General features: G+C 37.9%; 2 protein-coding genes across 3 annotated transcripts in view; both read right to left on the minus strand.

The window, feature by feature from the left end:
- LOC120244186 (17-beta-hydroxysteroid dehydrogenase 13) overlaps positions 1–11,475 on the minus strand; it is a 33,767-nt gene extending 22,292 nt beyond the window's left edge. Inside the window, exons 1-3 of one of the 2 annotated variants that reach the window (XM_039250573.1) lie at positions 11,235–11,475; positions 5,847–5,954; positions 4,800–4,931 (exon numbers count right to left, since the gene is read on the minus strand). In XM_039250573.1, coding sequence (XP_039106504.1) covers positions 4,800–4,931; positions 5,847–5,954; positions 11,235–11,444 — 450 coding nt within the window. In that variant the 5' untranslated portion in view covers positions 11,445–11,475. The remainder of the gene's footprint in view (positions 1–4,799; positions 4,932–5,846; positions 5,955–11,234) is intronic. The other variant, XM_039250574.1, reaches the window with a different exon arrangement.
- Positions 11,476–16,996: 5,521 nt separating this feature from the next.
- LOC120244189 (estradiol 17-beta-dehydrogenase 11) overlaps positions 16,997–25,172 on the minus strand; it is a gene marked incomplete at its 5' end in the record, with an annotated part of 31,701 nt that continues 23,525 nt past the window's right edge. The window contains 2 exons of the mRNA XM_039250578.1: positions 16,997–17,839; positions 22,457–22,573. Coding sequence (XP_039106509.1) covers positions 17,749–17,839; positions 22,457–22,573 — 208 coding nt within the window. The remainder of the gene's footprint in view (positions 17,840–22,456; positions 22,574–25,172) is intronic.

The raw sequence follows: 25,172 nt of genomic DNA on the forward strand, positions 1-25,172 counted from the left end.
GCTTATAGATAAGAATGTGCTAATAGCAGGGGACTTTAATACTCCGCTTACAGCAATGGATAGGTCAACCAGACAGAAAATCACTAAAGAAATAATGGACTTGAAAGACACATTGGACCAGATGGATCTGACGGATATATTTAGAACTTTACATCCTGAGGCCAGGGAATTTACTTTCTTCTCAAGTGCGCATGGCACATTCTCCAAGATAGATCACATACTGGGACATAAAGCAGCCCTCAATAAATATAAAAGAATAGAGATCATACCATGCACACTGTCAGATCACAATGCTTTGAAACTTGAAATCAATTACAGGAAGAAGTCTGGAAAACCGCCAAAAACATGGAGGTTAAAGAACACCCTTCTAAAGAATGAATGGGCCAATCAGGCAATTAGAGAGGAAATTAAAAAATATATGGAAACAAATGAAAATGAAAACACAACAATTCAAAATCTATGGGATGCGGCCAAGGCAGTCCTAAGAGGAAAGTACATTGCTCTCCAGGCCTATTTCAAGAGATTAGAAAAAGCACAAGTCCAAAATCTAACAGCTCACCTAAAGGAGCTAGAGGCAGAGCAACAAGAACGCCCTAAACCCAGTAGAAGAAGAGAAATAGTAAAAATTAGAGCAGAAATAAACAACATAGAGACCAAAGAAACAATTGAACAGATCAATGAAACCAAGAGTTGGTTTTTTGAAAAAGTAAACAAAATTGACAAACCTCTAGCCAGGCTTATCAAAAAGAAAAGAGAGAGCACCCAAATAGACAAAATTATGAATGAAAATGGACTTATTACAACCAACCCCTCAGAAATACAAGCAATTATCAGGGAATACTATGAAAAATTATATGCCAACAAATTGGACAACTTAGAAGAAATGGACAAATTCCTAAACACACACTCACTACCAAAATTCACACGGGAAGAAATAGAAAACCTGAACAGACCCATAACGAGTGAAGAAATCGAATCAGTGATCAAAAATCTCCCAACAAATAAGAGCCCTGGACCTGATGGTTTCCCTGGGGAATTCTACCAGACATTTAAAACAGAATTAATCCCAATTCTTCTCAAGCTATTCCAAAAAATAGAAGTCGAAGGAAAACTCCCGGACTCATTTTATGAAGCCAGCATCACTCTGATTCCCAAGCCAGACAGAGATCCAGCAAAAAAAGAGAACTATAGGCCAATATCCTTGATGAATACGGATGCAAAAATTCTCAACAAGATCCTTGCAAATCGAATCCAGCAGCATATCAAAAGAATCATCCACCAAGATCAAGTGGGATTCATTCCTGGGTTACAGGGCTGGTTCAACATTCGCAAATCAATCAATGTGATCCATCATATCAATAAAAGAAAAGATAAAAACCATATGATCCTGTCAATAGATGCAGAAAAAGCATTTGACAAAATACAGCATCCCTTCTTAATAAAGACTCTCGAGAAAGTTGGGATAGAAGGAACCTACTTAAACATCATCAAAGCCATCTATGAGAAGCCTTCAGCTAACATCATCCTCAACGGGGAAAAACTGAGAGCTTTCCCCCTGAGATCAGGAACACGACAGGGATGTCCACTCTCACCACTGTTGTTTAACATAGTGCTGGAAGTCCTAGCATCAGCCATCAGACAACAAAAGGAAATCAAAGGCATCAGAATTGGCAAAGAGGAAGTCAAACTTTCACTCTTCGCAGATGACATGATACTCTACATAGAAAACCCGACAGACTCCACCAGAAGCCTACTAGAACTGATCCAAGAATTCAGCCAAGTTGCAGGGTACAAAATCAACGTACAGAAATCGGTTGCATTTTTATACACCAATGATGAAGCAACAGAAAGAGAAATCAAGAAACTGATCCCATTCACAATTGCACAAAAAACCATAAAATACCTCGGAATAAACCTAACCAAGGATACAAGAGATCTGTATGATGAAAAGTATAGAAAACTTATGAAGGAAATTGAAGAAGACACAAAGAAATGGAAAAACATTCCATGCTCATGGATAGGAAGAATAAATATAGTTAAGATGTCATTACTACCCAAAGCTATCTACACATTCAATGCAATTCCAATAGAAATTGCACCAGTATACTTCTCAAAACTAGAACAAACTAAAATTGAGTTTATCTGATATAAGTATGACTACTCTGGCTTTAAAAAAAAAAGTCTATTAGCATGATAAATGGTCCCTTCACTTCCCGTCCCTTCACTTCCAATCTGGAACTGTCTTTAGGTTTAAAATGAATGTCCTGTAGACAGCATATAGATAGGTCTTGTTTTATGATCCATTCTGATACCCTATGTCTTTTCATTGGAGCATTTAATCCACTTACTTTCAGAGTGATTATTGATAGATATGAATTTAGTGCCATTGTGTTACCTGTAAAGTCATTTCTTCCTTTCCTTTCTAGTCTTTGTTGCTTTTGGTCTTTCTTTCCCACTCAAAGAGTCCCCTTTAATATTTCTAGCAGGGCTGGTTTAGTGGTCACAAACTCCTTTAGTTTTTGTTTGACTGGGAAACTCTTTATCTCTCCTTCTGTTCGGAATAGCAGCCTTGCTGGATAGTGTATTCTTGGCTTCATATTTTTCCCATGCAGCATATTGAATATATCATGGCACTCCTTTCTGGCCTGCCAACTTTTTATGGAGATGTCTGCTGCTAACCTTAGTTGTCTTTCCTTGTAAATCAAGGATTTCTTTTCCCTTGCTGGTTTTAGAATTTTTTTCTTATCTCTGTATTTTGCAAATTTTACTATAATATGTCTTGGTGTTAGCCTGCTTTTGTTGATTTTGATGGGAGTTCTCTGTGCCTCCTGGATTTGGATGTGTTTTTCCTTCCCCAGATTAGGGAAGTTTTCAGTATAATTTGCTCAAATAAACTTTTTGCCCCCTTTTCCTTCTCTTCTTCTTCTAGGCCTCCTGTGAAGTGAATACTACTACACTTTATAGAGTCGTTGAGTTCCCTAAGTCTACATTTGTGATTCAATATTTTCCCCCCTCTTCTTCTTAGCTTAATTATTTTCCATAATTTTATCTCCTATATCACTTGTTCATATCACAAGTTCATCACTTGTTCGTTCCTCTACTTCTTCCATCTTTGTGTCATTACATTCAGTCACGTTTGCATCTCAGTTATAGCATTTTTTATTTTGGCTTGACTAGATTTTAGATCTTTTATCTCTGCAATAAGGGACTCCTGGTGTCTTCTATGCTTTACTCAAGCCCAGCTAGTATCCTTTTCATTATTGTTTTAAATTCTGGATTAAGCATATTTCTTATATCTGTTTCAATTAATCCCTGGCCATGATTTTTTTTTTTTATTCTTTCTTTTGGAATTAATTCCTCTGTCTTGGCATTTTGTCTAGCCCTTTGTTTTCTTCCCTGTGTTAGGAAAGCCTGTTATGTTTCCTATTCCTGACAGGAATGGCTTTATTAAGAAGAGGTCATATACTGTCCAGGGTCTGGTGCTTCAGGAAGTGTTTCTGGTGTATGCTGTGCACACTCTGCTGTTGTGTTTTGGCTGTTCTTTTCCTCAGGTCAGTCCATTGCAGAGTTTCTCCTTGCCTTCCGTGGGGAGTATTTGGACCTTGTCCACTGTGTGGTGAGTTTCAACTAGATATGCTTTGGTCTGTTTGTTAAAAGAGGCCAGATCCTATTTCCACTGTAGTTAAGGCTTTGCAGCACTCTATAGTCAGTAGACTTGGTGCATGTGATAGGTTTGTACTGGTCTTCTGGGGAGGGGTCTACTGTTGCTCTGGCTCTCAGGTATATTTGTCTTATAATAAAAGCACCTGCAGAGTGCAGAGGGGCAGGGCTTGGTGTAAGCAGCTCAAGCCTCCACTGTGGGTGCTGCACTGCTTACTGAAGTCTGTCCCTACTTCCATGATGTGGTCTCTTTTCCTCACCCTATTTGTGCAGTTTGTTCTCTCAGTCCTCAGATCAATTTCTTGGGTGTTCAGAATGATTTGATATTTATCTAACTGAGATCGAGGGAGGAGGCAAGCAGAGTGCCCCTACTACTCTGCCATCTCAGCTCAGGCCACTGAATTTTGATAAATTTGTTATGCAGCTATAGATAACTAACACAGGCAGTCTCTATGTATTTTGGTGGGCATAATAATCAATCCTCATTACCATGTGTGAGGGGCTGGGGAAGATGGGAGAACATAACACTTTTTTCTCCTCTCTTCCAGAATCCAGATTTATTCTAGGTTCTACACTAATATTGAGGCACTAGAAGATTAATCCATAGAAATGCTTTCTACAAAAGCATATGTCAGTCTTCTACTAACCAATTACAAGAGGTCTGTAGAGCCATATATCGAAGTTCCAGCACGGATCTAGAGCTTGTCTGAATCTCGTGCAGAAAATGTCCCAACCCCTACACACATACAAAGTAGTGATTTATGTTGTCCTTTCACTTCTAAAATTCCATTACATGAGATCACAAGTGAATGTATATTTTATATATATCCTCTAAAGCACTAGAAAGATGTATACTGACAATCTTTAGCAAAACTCCACAAGTATTTTTTGAATACTTGGTCCATCCATGCCATGTTTTGTGTTAGATTCTAGTGGATAAGGCAGACCAACTAGCCTACATTCCAGTGAGTTGTGTTTCTTCAAACTCTGTGGTCTTCTCTCAGGGAGTCTTCCACTCAGATTAATTTTGTGATTCTTGATTTTAGGCAAATATAAAGGTGTGAACTCAATTACAAACTTTATGTACCTTAAGAGGTTGTGTCAGTCAATCACAAACCAGAAATGTTCCTCACACTCACCCAAAAATGTCCTAGGATGTTGACTTCAAAAGTTTTGGTAATCTCTTCATCCTTGGTACTAAGAAGATCAGCTGGATATACTGTCCCAGCATTGTTCACCAAGATGGTTACATCTCCCACTTCTTTCTTTACCTTTAAAGTGAAAAAAAAAATTACTAGATGTGTTATAGAAACTCAAAGTTTTGGGGTTGATGTCATCCAGGGACTAGATTCTTTATTTCACTTGATGAGAAATCTCAAAGTTCAGGCCAGAAAGAGCTTTTGTCCAAAAAATGGATGCAAAGAGAACACTGTCATAAAGCTAGGAAAACCATGTTTTTTAACATCTGAATTTTCATACTCTGTAAATAATAGATTTTAAAAACTTATCTATAAAGTGAAATTAATATTTATGTTGATTAATTGATATATTGGTTCTGACCAAACATTGTTATAGTGCTAACTGAGTAGTCTTGTTTCTACCACCTACTAATTACATGATCATGGATGGGCTTAACCCCTCCTTAATGGAGCAAAATCTCAATTTGTTCATCTGTCAAATGAGGTTAATGGAGTTATTGTAGAGATTAAAGGGTGCAGTAGTTTATTGGAGTGCTTCGTTTATTTGATATTTACTCTTTTAAAAATGGTTATAATAATTACTAACATTACATTTTCTATAGAAGATTAGATCACTAGTAACATAAATAAAATACCATAAAGGAAATAAAGGAAAAAAAGGAATTAACTGCAAAAGTGATAGGATTAAGGAAACAAAGAAAGTGATCCTTTCTCCTGGTGATGAATCTCTTCTCTGTCACTCTATACCACTGCTCACACTTCTGATCAGAAAGAAATTGATTAAAAATATGAAATAATAATAATAATAGGCAGAGTTGAGTAGGTTCTATACAAGGAAAGAAATGCATGTCCTTCCTTATTCATACAACTACCTTAGCTAGCAGAGGCTAAAATATAATTTAAATCAAGCAGCCATAAAGAAACTTTCCATTGTCCATGGAAATAGATTCAAAATTATTTGAAGGAATTTGTACTCTGAAATCTCACCTGCTTTATGGAGTTATAAATGTCTTCTCGGTTACTGCAGTCTACCACAGACGCATGTGCGGTGGCCCCCAGTTTTCTGCACTCAGCTGCTGTTTCCTCAACACTGTGCTATAATTGGAAAAAACAAATGTAGAAAGATGTAGATCACTTAGGGAACAAGACTAGGGAAGAGAGACCTGGAGAAGAAGTTTCTTTAAAGATTAAAATTCACGTGACGCCTAGGTGGCTCAGAAGGTTAGGGTAAGTATCTGACTCTTGACCTCTGCTCAGGTCTTGATATCAGGGTTGCAAGTTCAAGCCCTGTGTTGGGCTCCACACGAGGCTCTGAACCGGGCATGAAGCCTATTTAAAAAAAAAAAAAAGATTAAAATTCATGTCCAAAATGCCCTCCTTGTTTGTACAAAAGTTTCATGAGAGACACTGCCTGCATAATTTGCAAGGAAATTATACCTGACGTTTCTGCCAGTGAGTGCTCATATTAGATATGGGTTTTCATCTTATTTGGTTACATTCTCAACAGCCATTCTGCATCTAAACAAAATAAATAAAATCTTCATGTTTTTCCAGCTTTTTATCTTGGGTTAGAGGTTCCTTGAAGGCAGTTTTTCTAAAGCAGGCTACTCTTAAGCCAGAAGAGTGTGTTTGAAAGATGTTGCTCTTTGTGGGGTCATGAATGGAGATGCTGGTGTATGCAGAAGAAAAGAAAATTCAGCTTATCACGTGACATATTGTCAAATTGTTGTTGAGCACCAACCATATAATAGGCAGTAAAGCACCAGGTAGCAATTCTAAACTAGTGGTAATTTTTAATGATATTGCCTCTGCCTGTCATACTTTTCTTGACCATTTTGATTTAAGCCTCTAGGAAGGAAGGAGAGAGAAGGATTCTTGTTCAAGGAAGGCTTTTCTAGGGAGACATTGCTACCACTCTTGGGGATATAATATTATCTTCAAGTGTTTTGGGGTGAAAAGGGGCAAAGTCCATAGTCTTATCTGTGTAAAAACTCCACACATATAATAAGTTTGTAGAAACTTTATATGTAGTAACTCCAGGACACAGAGATAGAGAAACTTATTTTTAGCCTAAATTCAAAGACTTTTTTCCTAAGATAAAATTGTCCTGATGTTTCTTGATCTGCATTTCTGGAAAATTAGAATTCCTTTCAAGTTTTGATATCCATTGATTTTATACAGAAGATTATAAGATTTTAAAAATTACACTTTTTAGGGTGCCTGGGTGACTCAGTCAGTTAAGCATCTGACTTTAGCTCAGGTCATGATTTCACAGTTTGTGGGTTCAAGAGCCACGTTGGGCTAGAGCCCCACAGCTGGCTTTGGGCTGACAGTGCAGAGCCTGCTTCGGATTCTGTGTCTCCCTCTGCCTCTCCCCTGCTCATGCTCTGTCTCTCTGAAAAATAAACAGTAAAAAATTTTTAAATTGAACTTCTTCCTCTCACAATTTGTAGATTCTTCTCTGTGATGAAGAGGCAAGGCCATCTGAAAGCCCTTCTCTCACACTGGGATGTTCACAGTGTGGTTGTTATTTAGGGCAGTCCCTGAATTAGTGGCAGGTGGTTTCCCTTAGCCAAAGCTGCCTCCCTTGGGTCCTTGCTATCCCACTACCTCAGGCTAAGTCCCAGAGCAACAGCCTGAAATCCCAAAGGACAGACCCTTGGAGAAATTAGGACACAAAGTCACAAAGCCAATATCCCCTCATAGCCTTTTGGGGCTTGCAGAGGAGTAAAGAAGGAGGAGAGGAGCTCTTTCACTGATGTAGACTTAAGTTGGTAGCTTGTTCATTGTCAGATTACAAGAACCACCATGCATTCATTTGTCTCTAGACTCATGGTCAGTAGAGAGAATTCATGACCAGAGCTTTCATCAGATGCTTTGATTGAAGAATTAAAAATGTGTCAGTCTTATAACTGAGCAAGAGAACTACAAAATGTAATGTCTTGTCTTTTTGTAAGCAAAATACTTGCTTTAGCCTCAACCCTAGTTTGCAGTGACTCCACTTTTCAGTGTTCCTAAAGCAACAGTTTAGATCAAATGAGGGCAAACTGCTAACATGGCTCTATGTAAGGCAAAAAAAGTCATTCAATACTATGAGAGATGGCACTTTCCACAGGTTAAAGGAGATCTGAGGTACATTTATAGCCTTATAGTGAATCACTTAATATCTTGAGTGTTTGGTTTTTAAGTTATTTTTTTATTTTGAGAGAGAGAGAGCACGTGTACATGTGAGTGGGGGGAGGGGCAGGGGGAGAGAGAATCTCAAGCAGGCTCTGCATTCTCAGCACAGAGACTTGGGTCTCCATTCCACAAACAAGGAGATCATGACTCAAGCTGGAAACCAAGAGTTGGTTGCTTAACCAACTGAGCCATGCAGGAGCCCCTAATACCTTTATTGTGTAACTGTAAAATTCAAGGATTCAGATACCCTATGAGGTTAGATGATGCATCCTTCAGGTAGAATCTTAAATAAGTCATTTTATTCCTTGTCACTGAAATTTTGAAAATGCAATAAATAGGGGCGCCTGGGTGGCTCAGTCAGTTAAGCATCTGACTTTGGCTCAGATCATGAACCTGCTGTTCGTGAGTTCCAGCGCCATGTAGGGCTCTGTGCTGACAGCTCAGACTCTGGAACCTGCTTCGGATTCTGTGTCTCCCTCTCTCCCTGTTCCTCCCCTACTCCCTATCTCTCTCTCTCTTTCTCAAAAATAAATATTTTAAAAAATTTTTAGTAAAATAATTAAAAATATAATGAATGTCAGTCATCTCTCCAAAACCCATATCTGGAAAGAGATTCAAAAGTTATATTTTATCAAGCCTTTTTCCTGGATTTATACTTCTTTCTTTTTTTTTTTCTTTTCTCTTTCTTTTTATTTATTTTTTAAATTTTTTATGTTTTATTTATTTCTGAGAGAGAGAGAGACAGCATGAACAGGGGAGGGTCAGAGAGAGAGGGAGACACAGAATCTGAAACAGGCTCCAGGCTCTGAGCTGGCTGTCAGCACAGAGCCCGATGTGGGGCTTGAACCCACGAACTGTGAGATCATGACCTGAGCCAAAGTCGGACGCTCAACCGACTGAGCCACTCAGGCACCCCTCTTTCTTTTTCTTTTTGATGAATGCCTAACTAAGAATAGCAGACAGAAGCTTTCTCAATTTGTAAATCTTGTCCCCTTCTAGAAAGGTCATTGGAATCTCTTCAAGGACCAACTAATGCCAAGTCACTTCCCTGTATATCAACTCATCTATTAAATGCCTGTGTCTGTTATACAGAAATATATCAACTTTTCTTTGTATAATATTCTTTACTGTCTGGAAAGAACCAGAGAAGAACTACTTTTCTAAGATCAAATGGCATTTTTTTTTTTACAGATTTTATTTTTTTATTAAAAATTTTATTAACATTTATTATTTGAGAGACACAGACAGAGCACAAGTAGGGGACGGGCAGAGAGAGAGAGAGGCACAGAATCTGAGGTAGGCTCTAGAGTCTGAGCTGTCAGAGCCCAACATGGGGCTTGAACCTGTAAGTTGTGAGATTATGACCTGAGCTGAATTCAGTTGCCTAACTGACTGAGCCATCCAGGCACCCCTAAAGATTTTATTTTTAAGTAATCTCTACACCCAACGTGGGGCTTGGACTTACAACCCCGAGATTAAGAGTTGCATACTGCTGACTGAGCCAGCCAGGTACCCCAAAGTGATATTTTTGAAGGCTTTAAAAATAGGGCAACTGGACATGACAGCAAGGAACAACAGAGAGTAGTAATATAATGGTAATTAAAATCTCACTGTGATCTGTGGAAAACAGATTCTTTTTTTTTTCATGTTTGTTTATTTTTGAGAAAGTAAGCATGGGTAGGGGAAGGACAGAGAGAGGGGGACAGAGGGTCTTAAGTGGGCTCTGTGCTGACAGCAGAGAGCCTGACATGGAGCTCAAACCCTTGAACCATGAGATCATGACCTGAGCCAAAGTTGGACACCTAACTGACTGAGCCACCCAGGCACCCAGAAAATCTGATTCTTAAAAAAGTTTGCAATTTTTCCAACCTCGAAATCTGTGTATATTTCTGGGTGTATACACACTTTTTCTGTGTATATTTTTATGGCCTTCAGAATTCAAAGTGTAGGGGAAATGATACAGAATTTCACTTACTTGAGTTTTATTTTTGAGTAGCTAATATAATATTTACAAATAACAGTACAAGAAAAATATTAATGCTCAAGAGAAAGCTGACCCACTGCATGTTTTTTTTTTTTTAAATGGCTTATGTTTAGGAGGGCCAGACATTGTTCTAAGCACTTAAAATTCACTTATTTAGGGGCGCCTGGGTGGCTTAGTCGGTTAAGCGTCCGACTTTCGCTTAGGTCATGATCTCGCGGTTCGTGGGTACGAGCCCCGCGTCGGGCTCTGTGCTGACGGCCAGCTCAGAGCCTGGAGCCTGTTTCACTCTGTGACTCCCCCTCTCTCTGACCCTCCCCTGCTCGTGCTGTCTCTCTCTCTCTCTCTCCTAGAAATAAATAAAAAACATTAAAAAAAATTCACTTATTTAATCGTCTTGCCCAGGAGTCCACAGACTTTTCCTGTAAATGGCCAGGGAGTAAAAATTTCAAGATTGTGTGGGTGGGAGAGAAGGCACTTAGAGGTTCTGTTGGATGTTCTTCTTTGTTTCTTTATTTAATTTTTGCTTTGACAACCCTGTTTCTTTTTAATTTTTTTCATGTTTTATTTATTTCTGAGAGAGAAGAAGAAGAGAGAGAGAGAGAGAGAGAGAGACAGCGTGAGCAGGGAAGGGTCAGAGAGAGAGGGATACACAGAATCTGAAAAAGGTCCAGGCTCTGAGCAGGCTCTGAGCTAGCTGTCAGCACAGAGCCCGATGTGGGGCTCGAACCCACGAACTGTGAGATCATGACCTGAGCTGAAGTCGGATGCTTAACCGACTGAGCCATCCAGGCACCCCTGAGAACCCTTAAAAAAGGTAAAAAAAAAAAAAAAAAAAACATTGCTAACTCAACAGCCTGCCCAAAGACCAGGTTTGTCCCATTAGCTAGAATTTGCTAACACCTGTTCTTACCCATCCTGTGAGGTATTACTCTCATTTCAAAGATAAGGAAACTGGAAGCTTGGAAGTAGCCTCGCTCCTGAGTCTGTGTTATTAACTTGAATATCACGGCATAAAAAAATCACTGGTTAGTTCTCAATTATGTTTCCTTTGTCAAACCATCCCAATGCACATAGAATAAGGCACCAGAGAATTTAGTTATTGAACATTAAAAAAGAAAAATACATAGGTAAGCAGATTGTTAAGTCAAATAATTTTTAAAACATGCCTTACTTGTGAGGCATTTAAAAGATGGGGCCAATGAATCCATTACCTTATTAATATCCCACAGAACCAGTCTGCTTTTCCGTTTTGCAAATTCATAGGCAGTCGACCTGCCTATTCCATGCCCGGCTCCTGTAATAAGGACAGTCTCCCCAGCCACAGATTTTCTCCTTTGGGGAATGAAAACTTTCACCAATGCTTCCAAGTAGGAGTAGATGATGGTGAGCAGAAGCAGGAGCAGATCCAAGATAATATTCATGACTGTGCTCTGTACTTCTCCTCCGGCTCAATCCTTGTCTGTCCCCAGCAAAGAGCCACCTTCAGCATAAAGCTCTAGGAGAGAGCTGTGTTGCAGATATTGAGAGGACTGGCAGAAGTAAGCCAGACTTGCAACAGGCATTCTCTACATGTTCTAATAGGCTGGCTACACCTCGAGTTTGGAAATGATGCAACTGCTACTAAAAGCTTGGCACAGAGACAAAAGAATCCTGGAGAAATTTCTCTCTGGACTTGTTCATGGAGAGGCAGTTCTGTGATGTGTTGCACAATGAAGTTCAATTATTCTACAAATAATTCTAGAGATAGTGCATCAGCTAGTGGTCTTGGTAGTCTCTTGGACTTTAAAGTTACAGGATTTATGTACTATCTCTTAGTAAACCATTTTGTGTGTGTGTATGTGTGTGTACGTTTAACTGAAGGAAAAAGAGAAAATAGAGGTATTGTCCTAAGGAGACTTAAATAAAGTATGGGCTACTCAAGCTTAGTTTGATTCGTTTATTCATGAAAGCTCAGCATCAATATTTCAGTTAACTTTTTTTTTTTTTTTACGTGAGATGCCCATTTCCCTGAAACCCTCTTAACTTTGGGGGAGATTGGAGGTTATATAAAGCAATCAATTTCCTTTGTGATACTATGGGAATGAGCATTAGATCAGGAGTCAAAAGTCTCCACTTAAAAGTGATAGACTACTAGACACAACAGCCCAAGTGTCTATCAACAGATGAATGGATAAACAAAATGTTATATATATACATACAATACAATATCATTCCTCTTTTAAAATGAATGTGACTCTGATATATGCAACATGAATACATGAATACAACATGAATGAACCTTAAAAACATTTTGCTAAGTAAAAGATACAAAAGGACAAATACTGTTTGACTCCACTTATATAACCTACATTAGCCAAATACATAGAGACAGAAAGTAGAATGGTGGTTTTTAGGAAATAAATTATTTCTTTGGAGACCACAACATGAGAACGTTATAGGATTTATGTACATTTCTACAACCCACTGTTTTAGTGTAACTATAGCAGTCAGCCAAGTAGAAGTTAAGGATTATAATCTCTTCAAATAAATACTTTTCCCTTCCATTCTGGAGGCTTCATTAGTACATTGTCAAGGGTTCTGTACCCTGCCAAACTGATAAAGCAGTATTAGGTAGCCTTAAATGTCTTATAAACTTCTTGAGGCTCCAAAACCTAGTTCCTACCTGAACAAATCCCAAGTTCACATCTTATAGAGACCTTTACATATTTTGGTTTATGAAGCCCCTTGCTTCCTCTCTGCATATCAATTCTACTTTTTCTTTCCTTACAGTAGCAAAGAAAGGGTCTTGATCTCTCTTGTGTACTTCTCATGAATTCTTTCCTTGTTCCTCTATTCTTTTTTCCTATTAATTCCAACTTCTTCCTGCCTACTGGACCTGTCTTTTTTGCTTTCAACTATCTTCTGATCTCTCCTATTATAAAAATATTCTGTGAAATCTTTCCCTACCTCAACCCCCTTCATCCTGTCTTTCATACCTTGCTGTCAAATTATTATATAGCGATTACCTTTGTTCTCTGGCTACCCATTTCTTTGGGAGAATAGAAATCTCTTGCCTCTTTATTCTCCACTGTGCGAAGTGCTATGGTGGTCCTAAATATAAAGAATATATATATAATTACATAATTTTAGTTTTCCAAAAATCCCTTCTTTGTATAGTCCCAATCCCATAATGCTCCCGTGAGATGGTCGCAAAGACAGACAAAGGGGTGGGAGTGCCCCCTCTAATGAGGAGACCAGTCAGATGCCAGTCTGGCCATGTCCCAAAGGAACTTAGGTGACACTTAGCGGTAGTGGTCTCAGCTTTGAGAGTTATGATTGGAAACTATTCCGATGCTGCCAGACTGTATGCCAATCACCACGGAATCGCAGACGGGCCCACTCAGACTCTATAGGCTTTTTGGGACCTTGAGGGTTCCCACCCGTGCAGTGCAGAGCCTGATGCAGCTGGAACTCATGAACCATGAGATCATGACCTGAGTCGAAATCAAGAGTCAGACACTTGACTGACTGAGCCATCTAGATGCCCCTGGATATGTTTTCAAGGTAGAACAAACAGAATTGGTTTTTGTAGTGAATGTGGGGAGTGAGAGAGAGGAATCAAGGATGATACTAATTTTTTTTTTACCTGAGCAACAGGTTTGGAATAATGGGGTTTGGAAAAGGTTTGCGATAATATCAAAATCTCAGTTTCAGAAATACTATGTTGAAATGCCTGTGGGTCATACAGGCAGAGATACCAAGAAGGTATTTGCATACATGTGTGGTATTCAGAGGAGAGATTCAGGCTGGGAATATAAATGTGGGAATGGTGACCAATATTTAATGTTTGTGCCAAGGATTAGAGGATTTTGCTGAGATGAGGGATGATGGTGAACAGAGAAAATGAGGTAGATGTAATTCCAGGTTTTTAGTTTGGACACTTGTTAGATGTGCCATCTGTGTTAGGGAACACAGATGGTATAAAGAAGATGCTAGCTTGAATTAGCTTGCCCAGTGCTCTTTTTGCCATACTAGGCCACCTGCAATTATAGGGAAGTCTATAAAATTATAGGGAAATTATAGGGAAGCCTATTTCTCTAATCCTGAGATTGTCCAGTTATCCCTACACCAATTAAAAAAAAAGAGAAAAATTAATTTGACAATAAACTATTTGTAAAAAAAAAAAAAGAGAGAGAAAAAGAAAAAGAAAAAAAATAACTTGAGTGGTCAGATTGGCTCTAAAGTCAACTGGGATTTCCTATTTATTTTGAGGAAGGATGAGATGTCCAGTGCAGATTAAGACTATGCCAATATTTTCGGGCTCAGCATTTTAATTTCAGGAAACTTTAGACTGTTCTGATATTGGGTCAGTTCAGGCTAGGATTTTTTTAGTAGATTACTTGGGCATCTAGGATTTAGGATTTCATTCTGCCTTAAAAGAATTCCTAGATGAAATAGCTTCAATTCTCATCAGAGATTTTCATTGGCTAACTATGGAATATTGTTTGAATACCAAGGAAAGCTTGGGTAGAAGGAAGCAGAGGGTGCTTCGGGTGATGGTTCAACTCTCCAGGAGTTCCACTGAGGTTGTACGATACTGAGGTCAGCGAACTGGGGTTCAAGTCCTCAGCTTGACCTCTAAGTAGCTGTGTGATTCCAGGTAAATTTGGTGAATGTCTTTGAGCTACCTCATCTATGAAATGGGAATAACGATGTCTATCATCCAGAATTCTTCAAGGGAGTAAATCTATCACCCAGCCTTGGAGAGGAGGCTCTTAATAATTGCTCCCCACCCCCCCCCCCCGTAAAATCCTTATTAGCAATTTACTCACTAGCCACGTTGGTGTTGATAACCTACTAAGGGTCAATTTTAACCCTTTTCCTTGGCTTGATTCCTCACTCTTTCTAATCTTTGTTTCCATTAAAAAGAATAGATTTCTGGCATGAGAATGGTGGCATGGGGACAGAGTAAGCAAGAGTGCTTCTGAAGGCAAGAAATGGGAATATTCTCAAAAGAAATAGGAGAAGCCAGTGAGTCCTAGTTGTCCCATGGCAGGGCTCCAGGGTGATCGCAAGGGCTCCAGAAGATTTTATGGTGTGTCCTTGCCAACAGTCACAAAAGAGAGAGCCATCGGTCATCAAGGTCCTACTTTAGGACCACAGAGAACTGTAATAGTTGATTGACAATTAGAGAAGTATTTCCCATTTACTCCAAGCCAATTGTAAGCCTCTTTGGTTTTGGTGTGACTCTCAGAAGTAGCCCTATTGATGGTTAAGATGGGTTAAGATGAGTTTTCCCACTAGATTGTTAGGATGTGGGTTCAGAGTTAGAATTACTTCATTCAAATAACAGTCAAAAGTTTTCAGACTTAGAGTCATAGCAGTAATTGCCTGATGTTAGTGAATCAGAGCAAGCTTTAAAAAAAAAGAAGGCAGAGAACAAAACCCCAGAAAACAGTATTCATTAACCTTTAAACAGAGTTAGGGCGTCAGCCTCTAAGGCTCTCGGTTCCTGCTTGCTACAGGAATTTCAGCAATTCCGTCCACGACGCCTACTACACAGACTTGCTGGAGGATTAAATGGCAAACTGTGCCTAGCATGTGGTTAACATTCATAAACGGGACTGATTACCATTCTGTCAGCATACTTTCCAAGAAGTCGTATTTATTTCTCATAATAGTTAATGCCAGAATCCTTCCAAGTGTTAATTTCTGACAAGTGTGTTAAGAGCTAAACATGTTTATTGTTAAAAGAGGAAAGTTATCGGTATTCTCCGGGCCTCAGTCACCTTACTGAAGTTTCACTGTGTTTTCTCCTACCCTACTTTATTATTCTGCTTGGCAAGTTGGAGCAGGCATAACTTAATCAAAATAATAAATACTACATGTATTTCAAAATGAGTCCCAAGCTGACTGTAAGAGACTCTTCAACCTTCTAGTGTCACTGTCACCTAACAAGACATGGTTTAGGTAAATCTACAAATTCTGTGGTTATTCACAGGTACTCCAGTAGAGGGCTATCAGAGCATGGCTAATGTGTGGAGAAGAATCTAAAGTATGTTATTCAAATATGACAATGTTTTTGAAGACAGGCATTTTTGACTCAGATATGTATTTATATCAGTTGAATGTAGAATGTAGTCTGACAGCAATTGTATTTGGATTCTCTGTATTAGAGGATAGTTGATGGCAGGAAGAACATTATTGCAGGAACACCTGCTGTGGAATATTTTTGTATATTATATAATCTGCAGTATAACCCTCCTTAAGAGGATTATCATATGATCCTTATCATCTGCAGTGGCACTGATGACATTACTTAATTGTTGAATAAGCCAAGTGTTTAGGACAGTACCAGACACATATTAAATAAATATAAGTTTTGGGGCAACTGGGGGGCTCAGTTGGTTAGGTGTCTGACTCTTGATTTTGGCTCGAGTCATGATCTTACAGTTCGTGAGTTCGAGCCCCATGTTGGGCTACATGCTGGTGGTGCAGAGCCTGCTTGGGATTCTTTCTCTGCCTCTCTGCTCCTCCCCTGCTCACTCTTTCTCTCAAAATAAATTAAAAAAAAAAAAAACTTTAAGAAGTTAAAAAAAGTAAAACTAATACATGTTTCTGTTTAGAAACAGAATCAAGATCTTTTACCATGAAATTTCTGTATCTAAATGTGACTCATTTACTAGATTTCACAAGGGTCAGTGATTCTGAGTTATGTTATCTAAGTATGAACCTTTTGATGGAAGGACCAAAGTTCTTTACTTTGTGTATATGTGTCTAACACAGTCTTTGAAATATTTTTCTTCAATAGAAATCCAACAGACCTGAATTATTTTTTCAATTCATATTCTCATTTCACTGAGCCTCACTTGTGTCCAGAAAATTTCCAGATATCAAAAAAAAAAAAAAAAATCTTTGACTATATAATGCAATTTCCTTTAATTTGAAGGATAAGTCAAGTTTTCTGTTCAAGACAAAAAGATAGAGACAAAAGTTTAAGTTTGAATTGTTTATTGTTGCCACTCTGGGTGCATTCTCCTGATTCTCTGCCTCAGATCCCAACGGTGATTTTATACCTGCAACATGTGTCCATCTGACATTTCCTTGAGCTGAAGTGTTTGGCTTTGGAATGAAACAACATAGTAATGTGCAGGATGAAATGTTTGAGCAGTATTTCTTACATCATATGAAACTCATTGTGAAATGCCATAAGATACAGTTTTTCATTTAGAGAGCCTGAAGTGTTTGTTATATGGAGAATAGAAAAGGAAACAGGTGAATTATATAAAACTTAACTGCAATTAGAAAGAACACTATATCTTACACATTTATAGTACAAATTTTGCAAAGCCTTCACAAGCCACAAAATCTTAGAAATATTATAAAATTATTTTTGTTCCTTTTCTCCATTTTCTATAATGTCAGTTCCTAAGATATCCCCCTCTTTGTATTATATGAAATTAGCTTTCAGCTAAAGGAGAGGTGGTAATACATGTGAACTGCCAGGGCATCAAAAGATTATATTGAAGAAAAAAAGATATTAGGAAAAGCAGAAATCTAAACATTAAAATTCTGATGAACATTAGATGAAATCCACTTAAACCTGGTAAATTAGTTTTATTTATGGCTAATGTTTGAAGGAGAACTTGAGTTATGTTACTTAAGTATAATGATGTTTTGGAAGGCAGGCATTTTTGAAGATATGTATTTACATCAACTAAACGTAGAATGTAGCCCATGTCGGACTTATTGTCCTTTAGTTTTATATCCAATAACTGCATCAAACCTAATATCGATCTTTTGTTTTAAAAATGCCAGGAAGCGCTCAGGAAGGATCCTAAAAAAACGATACATGAAAATAATTAGGAAATTAATACTAGGTGCAATTATAAAACATCTTATTTTAAAATATTTACATCTATTATGTATCATCTACTTTTTTGCATGAGAAAAAGAACTTTTTAATATATATTCTATGATTAGACAGCTATCTGTGCAATGTATAAATCAAATACTGGAATACAGTCATGCAGCCCTGGGATAAAAGGAGAGGAAGTTGGAGCAGGTACATAAAAAATAGAAACTATTTTGTTGGGCTTCCTTTTTCTCTTTCTCTGTCTTTTCTCTCTCTCTTCCTCATTTAAGAATAAGGAAGTTTTTTGGATATTTCTTAAAAAGACAGACTTTAGCCCCATTGCCCTAGTCCCCACCTAATAATGAATATACTTTTTTTTTTTTTGTAGGCTTCATGCCCAACGTGGGGCTTATACTTATGATGCTGAGATCAAGAGTCACATGCTCTACTGAGTGAGCCAGCCAGTCCCCCCAATAATGAATATTTTTAAACTTTCCCCATTATAATGCTATTTTCTCATCCACTTCTGGCTGTGGAAGCACCTGTAGGTTGGAGGTTTCTGTCTTATGGTCTATGGAGAGCCTTGGATGGATATGTACAAATAAGCCTGTCTAAAAACTGAAGACATGGTGTTGTATGGAAACCAACTTGACAATAAACTATTTAAGAAAAAAAAAACATAATTTGTCTCTTACTTCTCTGGACTACTTTCTAGTGAATGTACGTTTGCTGTGACAGCTAACATAACAATTAAAAGGAAAACATTATCCTATTAATAGCAACTTTGTGTCATCAGTGGTTTCATAATCAGTAGAATATATTTCTATAATCTGCCAGTATGGGTGTATCCTTTATCATGTATCATCTTACACGAGATTAAGAACTTTAACTCTGAGTCACTAATATATTCTTTCCAATTAAATCCATTTTGTTTTCAAAAGGAAAAGGAAGGTTTAACTGCCTTTAGGGTAGGAGTGACTTGAAATATTTGGTTTTTGAAATAAATACACTCCCATATTCTTCAGAAAATTCAGAGAGGAAGTGTGTAGAACTAAATAGTTGAGATGTTAAAGGGTTTTAAAACATGAAACATCACATTGGGAAGGAAGTGGGAATAGGAATTAATTTTACAGTTTGTAATACAAAATATTACTCAAATACTCCGCTAAGTAAGAGACTAAAGAAACAGACCGCTAAATGAAAATGCAGAGAATGCATTTGGTTTTGAGCATAATGCTGAACAAATTATTTAACTTTTGACTTTAAACTCCTTATGTGAAAATGGAAACATTAATATCTACTCCACAGTGTTTTTGTGAAAAATTAATGTGCTAAAATAAAATACTTTAAATATTTTATTTTGTGCATGATAGAAACACAGTAGGTCTCACTTATTTCTCTCCACCCTATATAGGCATACCTTGAACACGTTGTAGGTCTGGCTCCAAACTACCATAATAAAGCAAATACCACAATAAGGTGAGTCAAATGAATTTTTTGGCTTCCAGTGCATATAAAAATGATGTTTATACTCTACTGTGCTCTATTAAATGTGCAATAATATTATGTCTAAAGCAATTTTATATGCTTTAATTAAAAAATACTTTATTGCTAAAAAACGCTAACCATCATCTGAGCTTTCAGCAAGTTGAAATCACCAATCATAGATCACCATGACAAATATAAAAAGTCTGAAATATTGAGAGTTATCGAAATGTGGCACAGAGACATGAAGTCAGAAAATGGTGTTGGAAAAATGATGCTAACAGACTTGCCTGATATAGGATTATCACAAACCTTCAATTTGTTAAAAACACAATATCTGAGAGGTATGCCTGTATTTAAGAATATTGCAGAACTTGTCACAATCCAATGAATTTGAGAAGATCTAAACAGAATATGTAAGTCAGTGTAACTATAGTTGACCCTTGAATAACACACATATATCTTTGACTCCCCCAAAAACTTGACTACTAGTAGCCTACTGTTGACTGGAAGCCTTATTGATAACATAAATAGTCAATTAACACATGCTTTATATGTTATATCTATACTATACTCTCACAATAAAGTAAATTAGGGTAAAGAGAATGTTATTAAGGAAATCACAGGAGAAAATACATTTATAGTACTGTACTGTACTTATTAAAAAAAATCCACCTATAAATGGACCCCTGCAGTTCAAACCAATGTTGTTCAGGGTCAACTGTATATATAGACATCTGACCAGGTGGCATTAAAATAAGGCTTGGCAACTGAGCACTGAACATTCACAGCCAGAAAAAATCAGGGCAATGATAAGAATAGTGTTAATAATAATAAAAATAGCTGTACATAATATTTATTGAATACTCCAAATGAATCATTTTATTTATTCCTCACAGTCCTACAAAGCCTTACTGTCTCCATGTGACAGATGAAGATATTGAGCTTCAAAGAAATTAAACAACTCATCTGTGTTTGTGTTATGGGCAAGTCATAAACACAGCTTCATCTAACTCCAGAGCACAAACTTTGAGTCTCTATGCTAAAAGTCTAGGAAACAGAATTAATTTATTCAATCAACAAACATTTTGGTGCCCCGCTATGTGTCCATCAACTCTCCAAAGTACAGGGCTTACATACAGTGATGAAAAATAGGCAAACTTCCTTCCCTCACAGGCTTACATTCTAAAGGATTGTAATCACTCAGTGCTTACTTATGAAATGCAACAAGTAAAATGCTAAACACTACACAGGTTTTAACTTGGTTATTTACCAAGGAGATCCTTGAGTTTCATTATCTAAACCTCTAAGGTATGTTCAACTATAATTCCTTGTAGAAGGGGCTAAAAAGCCTGACATGTGTCACGTATGCTCTTGATCTCTTGAAATATTTTCAGTTCCTAGGACAGTAATTCTCAAAATATGATCTTTGAACCATCTGTCTATGGCAGTTGTCTGTGAAAACACAGATGTCTAGGTCCCAACCAAAACATCCTCTATTAAAACCTCTAGGGGTGAAACCCAAGAATCTATTTTTTAAAATATCTTCCTAAGCAATCCTGATGCCCCGCCATATTGCAGAAGCCTGACTATAGGGACAAAGAACAGGAAGCTTCCTCCTTTCCTTCCTCCATCCCTGCCTTCCTCCCTCCCTCCCGTCCTTCCTTCTTCCTTCTTCCCTCCCCTCCTCCCTTCCTTTAACCTAAGCCACCTCTTCACCTTCCCCTCACTACCTGGACCAGCCTCACTGCCACACAGTGTTCCCATATAAGTAATGAGGCTATGTGTTTTGAGGAAAGTTGAGGCAATGTGTTATGAGGAAAGTAGTTAATCCAGTGGTTTCCGATCTTGGCAGTACATCAGAATTACTGGGAAAGTTGTATCTCTCAGAGACCAGGCCATACTCCAGACCAATGACATCAGTCTTGGAGAGTAGGTCCTAGGCATTAGTATTTTGAAAACTCCTAAGTGACTTCCAATGTGACTAAAGCTGAGAGCTACTGCTCTAAAGTAGTACTTCTCAAATTTGAATATGCATTCAAATCCACTACTTGCAGATCTTACTAGTATGCAAATGATGATTCAGAAAACTAAGAGTGTCTGTATTTCTAACAAACTCCTAGGTGGTGCTGAGGCTGCTGGTCCGTGGAAGTAGCAAGGCTCAAGGATCTTTAAAATTGTAGAAGACTATTTAACAATTTCTATGGCTCAGAATGATTTTGCACAAAACAAGAAATCAGTGATTATCTGTCATATATTTAAATGAATATCTAAAACCTAACTATGATCTCTAATATTGTCCTATGATTCTATTATGTAACAATGCTTAAAAACTATTCGTCTTTGGGGTGGCTCAGTCAGTTCAACACTGGACTTTGGCTCAGGTCATAATCTTACAGCTAGTGAGTCTGAGCCCTGCGTTAGGCTCTGTGTTGACAGCTCTGAGCCTGTAGCCTGTTTCAGATTCTGTGTCTCCCTCTCTCTATCCCTCCCCTGCTCGTGCTCTGCCTCTCTCTCTCTCAAAAATAAACATTAAAAAAAATTAAAAAAGAAACAAAAATCCCCTATCTTTCTTTATAGTCATTCATTTATGAGACAAAACTTCCAGAAATATACACACTTCTTTCTCTAAAAAAAAAAAAATGACTTTAAAACCTGTGGAAATGATTCACTTCATTCACCCAACTGCTGTACAAACCCTGTTTCAAGGATTAACAAATGTGGTTTTAAAAACTGAGGGACTGGGGCTCCTGAGTGGCTCAGTTGGTTAAGCATTTGGCTCTTGGTTTTGGCTCAGGTCATGATCTCACCGTTTTGTGAGCTTGAGACCCACATCTAGCTCTGTGCTGGCTGTGCAGAGCCTGCTTCAGATTCTCTCTCTCTCTCTCTCTCTCTCTGCCCTTCCCATGCTCACACTCACTCACTCTCTTTCTCTCTCTCTCTCTCAAAAATAAATAAACTTAAAAAAATACTTAGGCTTATTTAAGCCTATCATTTTTATTACCTTAATTTTATTTAATTGTACTTTATCAAATGTCTGGTTTCAAATCTGAGTACAAATAGATAATACATAAATCTTTGTTTATAATGCTGATAGAAGTAACTGTCGCTTACCTTTCCACTAATACTAACAAGCGTATAGAAGATGGAATAAAAATCATTTTCTGCTCAGTCAGGATCCCATTCATCAGCTTGTCTACCACTTCCTCAGGTTCCAGGATGGGTCCCAAACTGAAATCAGAAGCAGTCGTTAGCAACAAAACATTTCCTGAAACTTTAGCTTTAGTTCTATGCTAAACAACTGTTAAATTACCACAGGAATCATAACATAAAGGACTTGTAGCATCTGACCCATTGTAAGTGCTCAAAAGTAGTAGCTGCTTTAGCATTAATAATAGCCACCATTTATTCAGTGCTTCTCATGTACTGCATGCTGTGTTAAACAGTATACAGAGGCCCCCTCACTGAAGTTCTACAACAGCCTGCAAAGGAGATATGACAGTTCCTATTTTGCAAATGAGAATTATAGAACTAGCCAGGACTCGAAAATAAATCAACTAGATTAAGACTGACAGATTCACTTCTAATCTTTAGAAGTCTTGGGGAAAAAGTCAAATACCGTTATACAAGCTTTACTATACACGAAGACTCTTTAGTGAACAATTTCTAAAGTGTCAGAGAAAATTAAAATATAAAAATGTGCCCAGTTCAAGGTCCTTGATCTCTATATGGAACCCTTACATTTACTAGGTCTTGATTTAATTTTTGGTTTTGTTACTTAGTTCTATGCTGCATCTTCACTGTCTAAACACCCTGTCATATGCACTATGTGGTCCCTAAAAAATGGCCTTTGTTATCTGTGTGTTAGAACACGTGTGTTTAGAATGGTGTTACACAAGGGGTGCCTGGGTTGCTCAATCGGTTAAGTGTCTGACTCTTGGTTTCAGCTCAGGTCATGATGTTGTGGTTTCGTGAGCTTGAGTCCTGCATCAGGCTCTGCACTGACAGCGTGAAGCCTACTTGGGATTCTCTCTCTCCCTTTATCTCTGCCCTTCCCATGCTCTTGCCCTCTCTCTCTCAAAATAAAAAAAAAAAAAATTTAAAAGGGGGGGGCACCTGGGTGGCTCAGTCGATTGAGCGTCTGACTCCTGGTTTCCACTCCTGTCATGATATCACAGTTTCTGAGTTCAATGCCCAAATCAGGCCCTGTGCTCGCAGTGGGGGCCCTGCTTGGGATTCTCTCCCTCTCTCTCTGTACCACTCCTGACTGTGCTTTCTCTCTCTTTCTCTGTCAAAATAAATACATAAACTTAAAAAAAAAGATGGTGTTACACAATAACTGGTTGTCAGTTTTTAACATTTTATTAATGACTTAGAAAAAAAGGTACATAATTAAATACACTCATGAAATTTGCCAACATCACCAAACTAAGTGACTAACATTTTGGGGTGGCAGAGTTTAAATATGTGTGACTAGTTAAGAGAAGTGAGACAAAAAGAATTGGATTGGAGTCGTTAGGAACAAATACAGAATAGTTTATTCAGATAGAAAACATATGCAGTAAAACAGGGGCACGTGGGTGGCTCAGTCAGTTAAGTGTCCAACTTCGGCTCAGGTCATGATCTCATGGTTTGTGGGTTTGAGCCCCATGTCAGGCTCTGTGCTGACAGCTAGCTCAGAGCCTGGAGCCTGCTTTGAATTCTCTGTCTCCCTCTCTCTCTGACCCTCCCCGATCACGCTCTCATTCTCTCTCTCAGAAATAAACATTTAAAAAAATTTAAAAAAAAGAAAACGTATGCAGTAAAATAAAATTAGGACAGTTGAGAAGTACAGTAGTGTGCTTATAAGGGAATGTGCTCTAGAACACTGTGTTCACCCTAGACCCTGATGAATTACATACAAAAAAAATCTGAAGATGCAATAGGAAAGAAAATATAATAATAAAGGTGATCGCTTTTGGCCCAGAGGAGGCAAAAGAAGCTTGAAGACTAAGCAATCTGTTAGCCTGTGGCAATAGGCAAGGTATTAGATATTAGGGCAATAGGGCAATAAATCTAGGAAGTGAAGGATGCTTGTGCCTTGAAGTATCCAGAAGGAAAGTCACTTTCTAGCATATTGCTACCAGACTTCACTATTCCCAAGCTCCATGAAAGCTCACAAACACCTGTGTAAACAGTATGACATACTCCCTCATTCACACAGTGGTCTTGTGAACCTATCAATCAAATGGTGTTGCACTGACTAAACTTTTCTTAGTGTATGTGATCTCTTTATCCAAAGTTTTAGACTCTGCAAGAAAAAATTCGTTAAATATAATGGCTAACAAATATCATGATTTTTAAAAGACCAAAAGAAAAGGCTTCTAGAAAATCAATTTCTTGGCAGAATAAAGTCTTAATCATTAAAATATCAGTACATGGAAAAATGTTTTCCCATGACAGTCTAATGTTAACAAGAGTTGCAAATCCTATGAAATAAATATTCAATGACCAATTTTGTAGAAACTATTAAAAAATATTTCAGGCATACCTGTTAGTGTGGAGTAGGAGAATGCACGTGGGGCATAGGAATACTTAGGGACATAGGGTGTCTTCAGGTAGAAGGACTATGTTTGATTAACTACCACGTAAGTAGCTGAGTAATTTGGGGGAATATATTTCTACTCTTTAAAGTTTAGACTTTTTTGTTTTTGTGTTTAATCTGAAAAATGGGGTTAATGGAGTGGTATGCTAGCAAATGTTTCACAACTGGCTCTTTAGGGCACAGAGTTACCTGTTTTGTACCATTTATTTTCTGTGGTGGCCGATTTTAAGCTATTAACGTGGTGTC

Source organism: Hyaena hyaena, unplaced genomic scaffold, assembly GCF_003009895.1.
Source record: "Hyaena hyaena isolate Hyena2069 unplaced genomic scaffold, ASM300989v1 scaffold_373, whole genome shotgun sequence".
Lineage (NCBI taxonomy): Eukaryota > Metazoa > Chordata > Mammalia > Carnivora > Hyaenidae > Hyaena > Hyaena hyaena.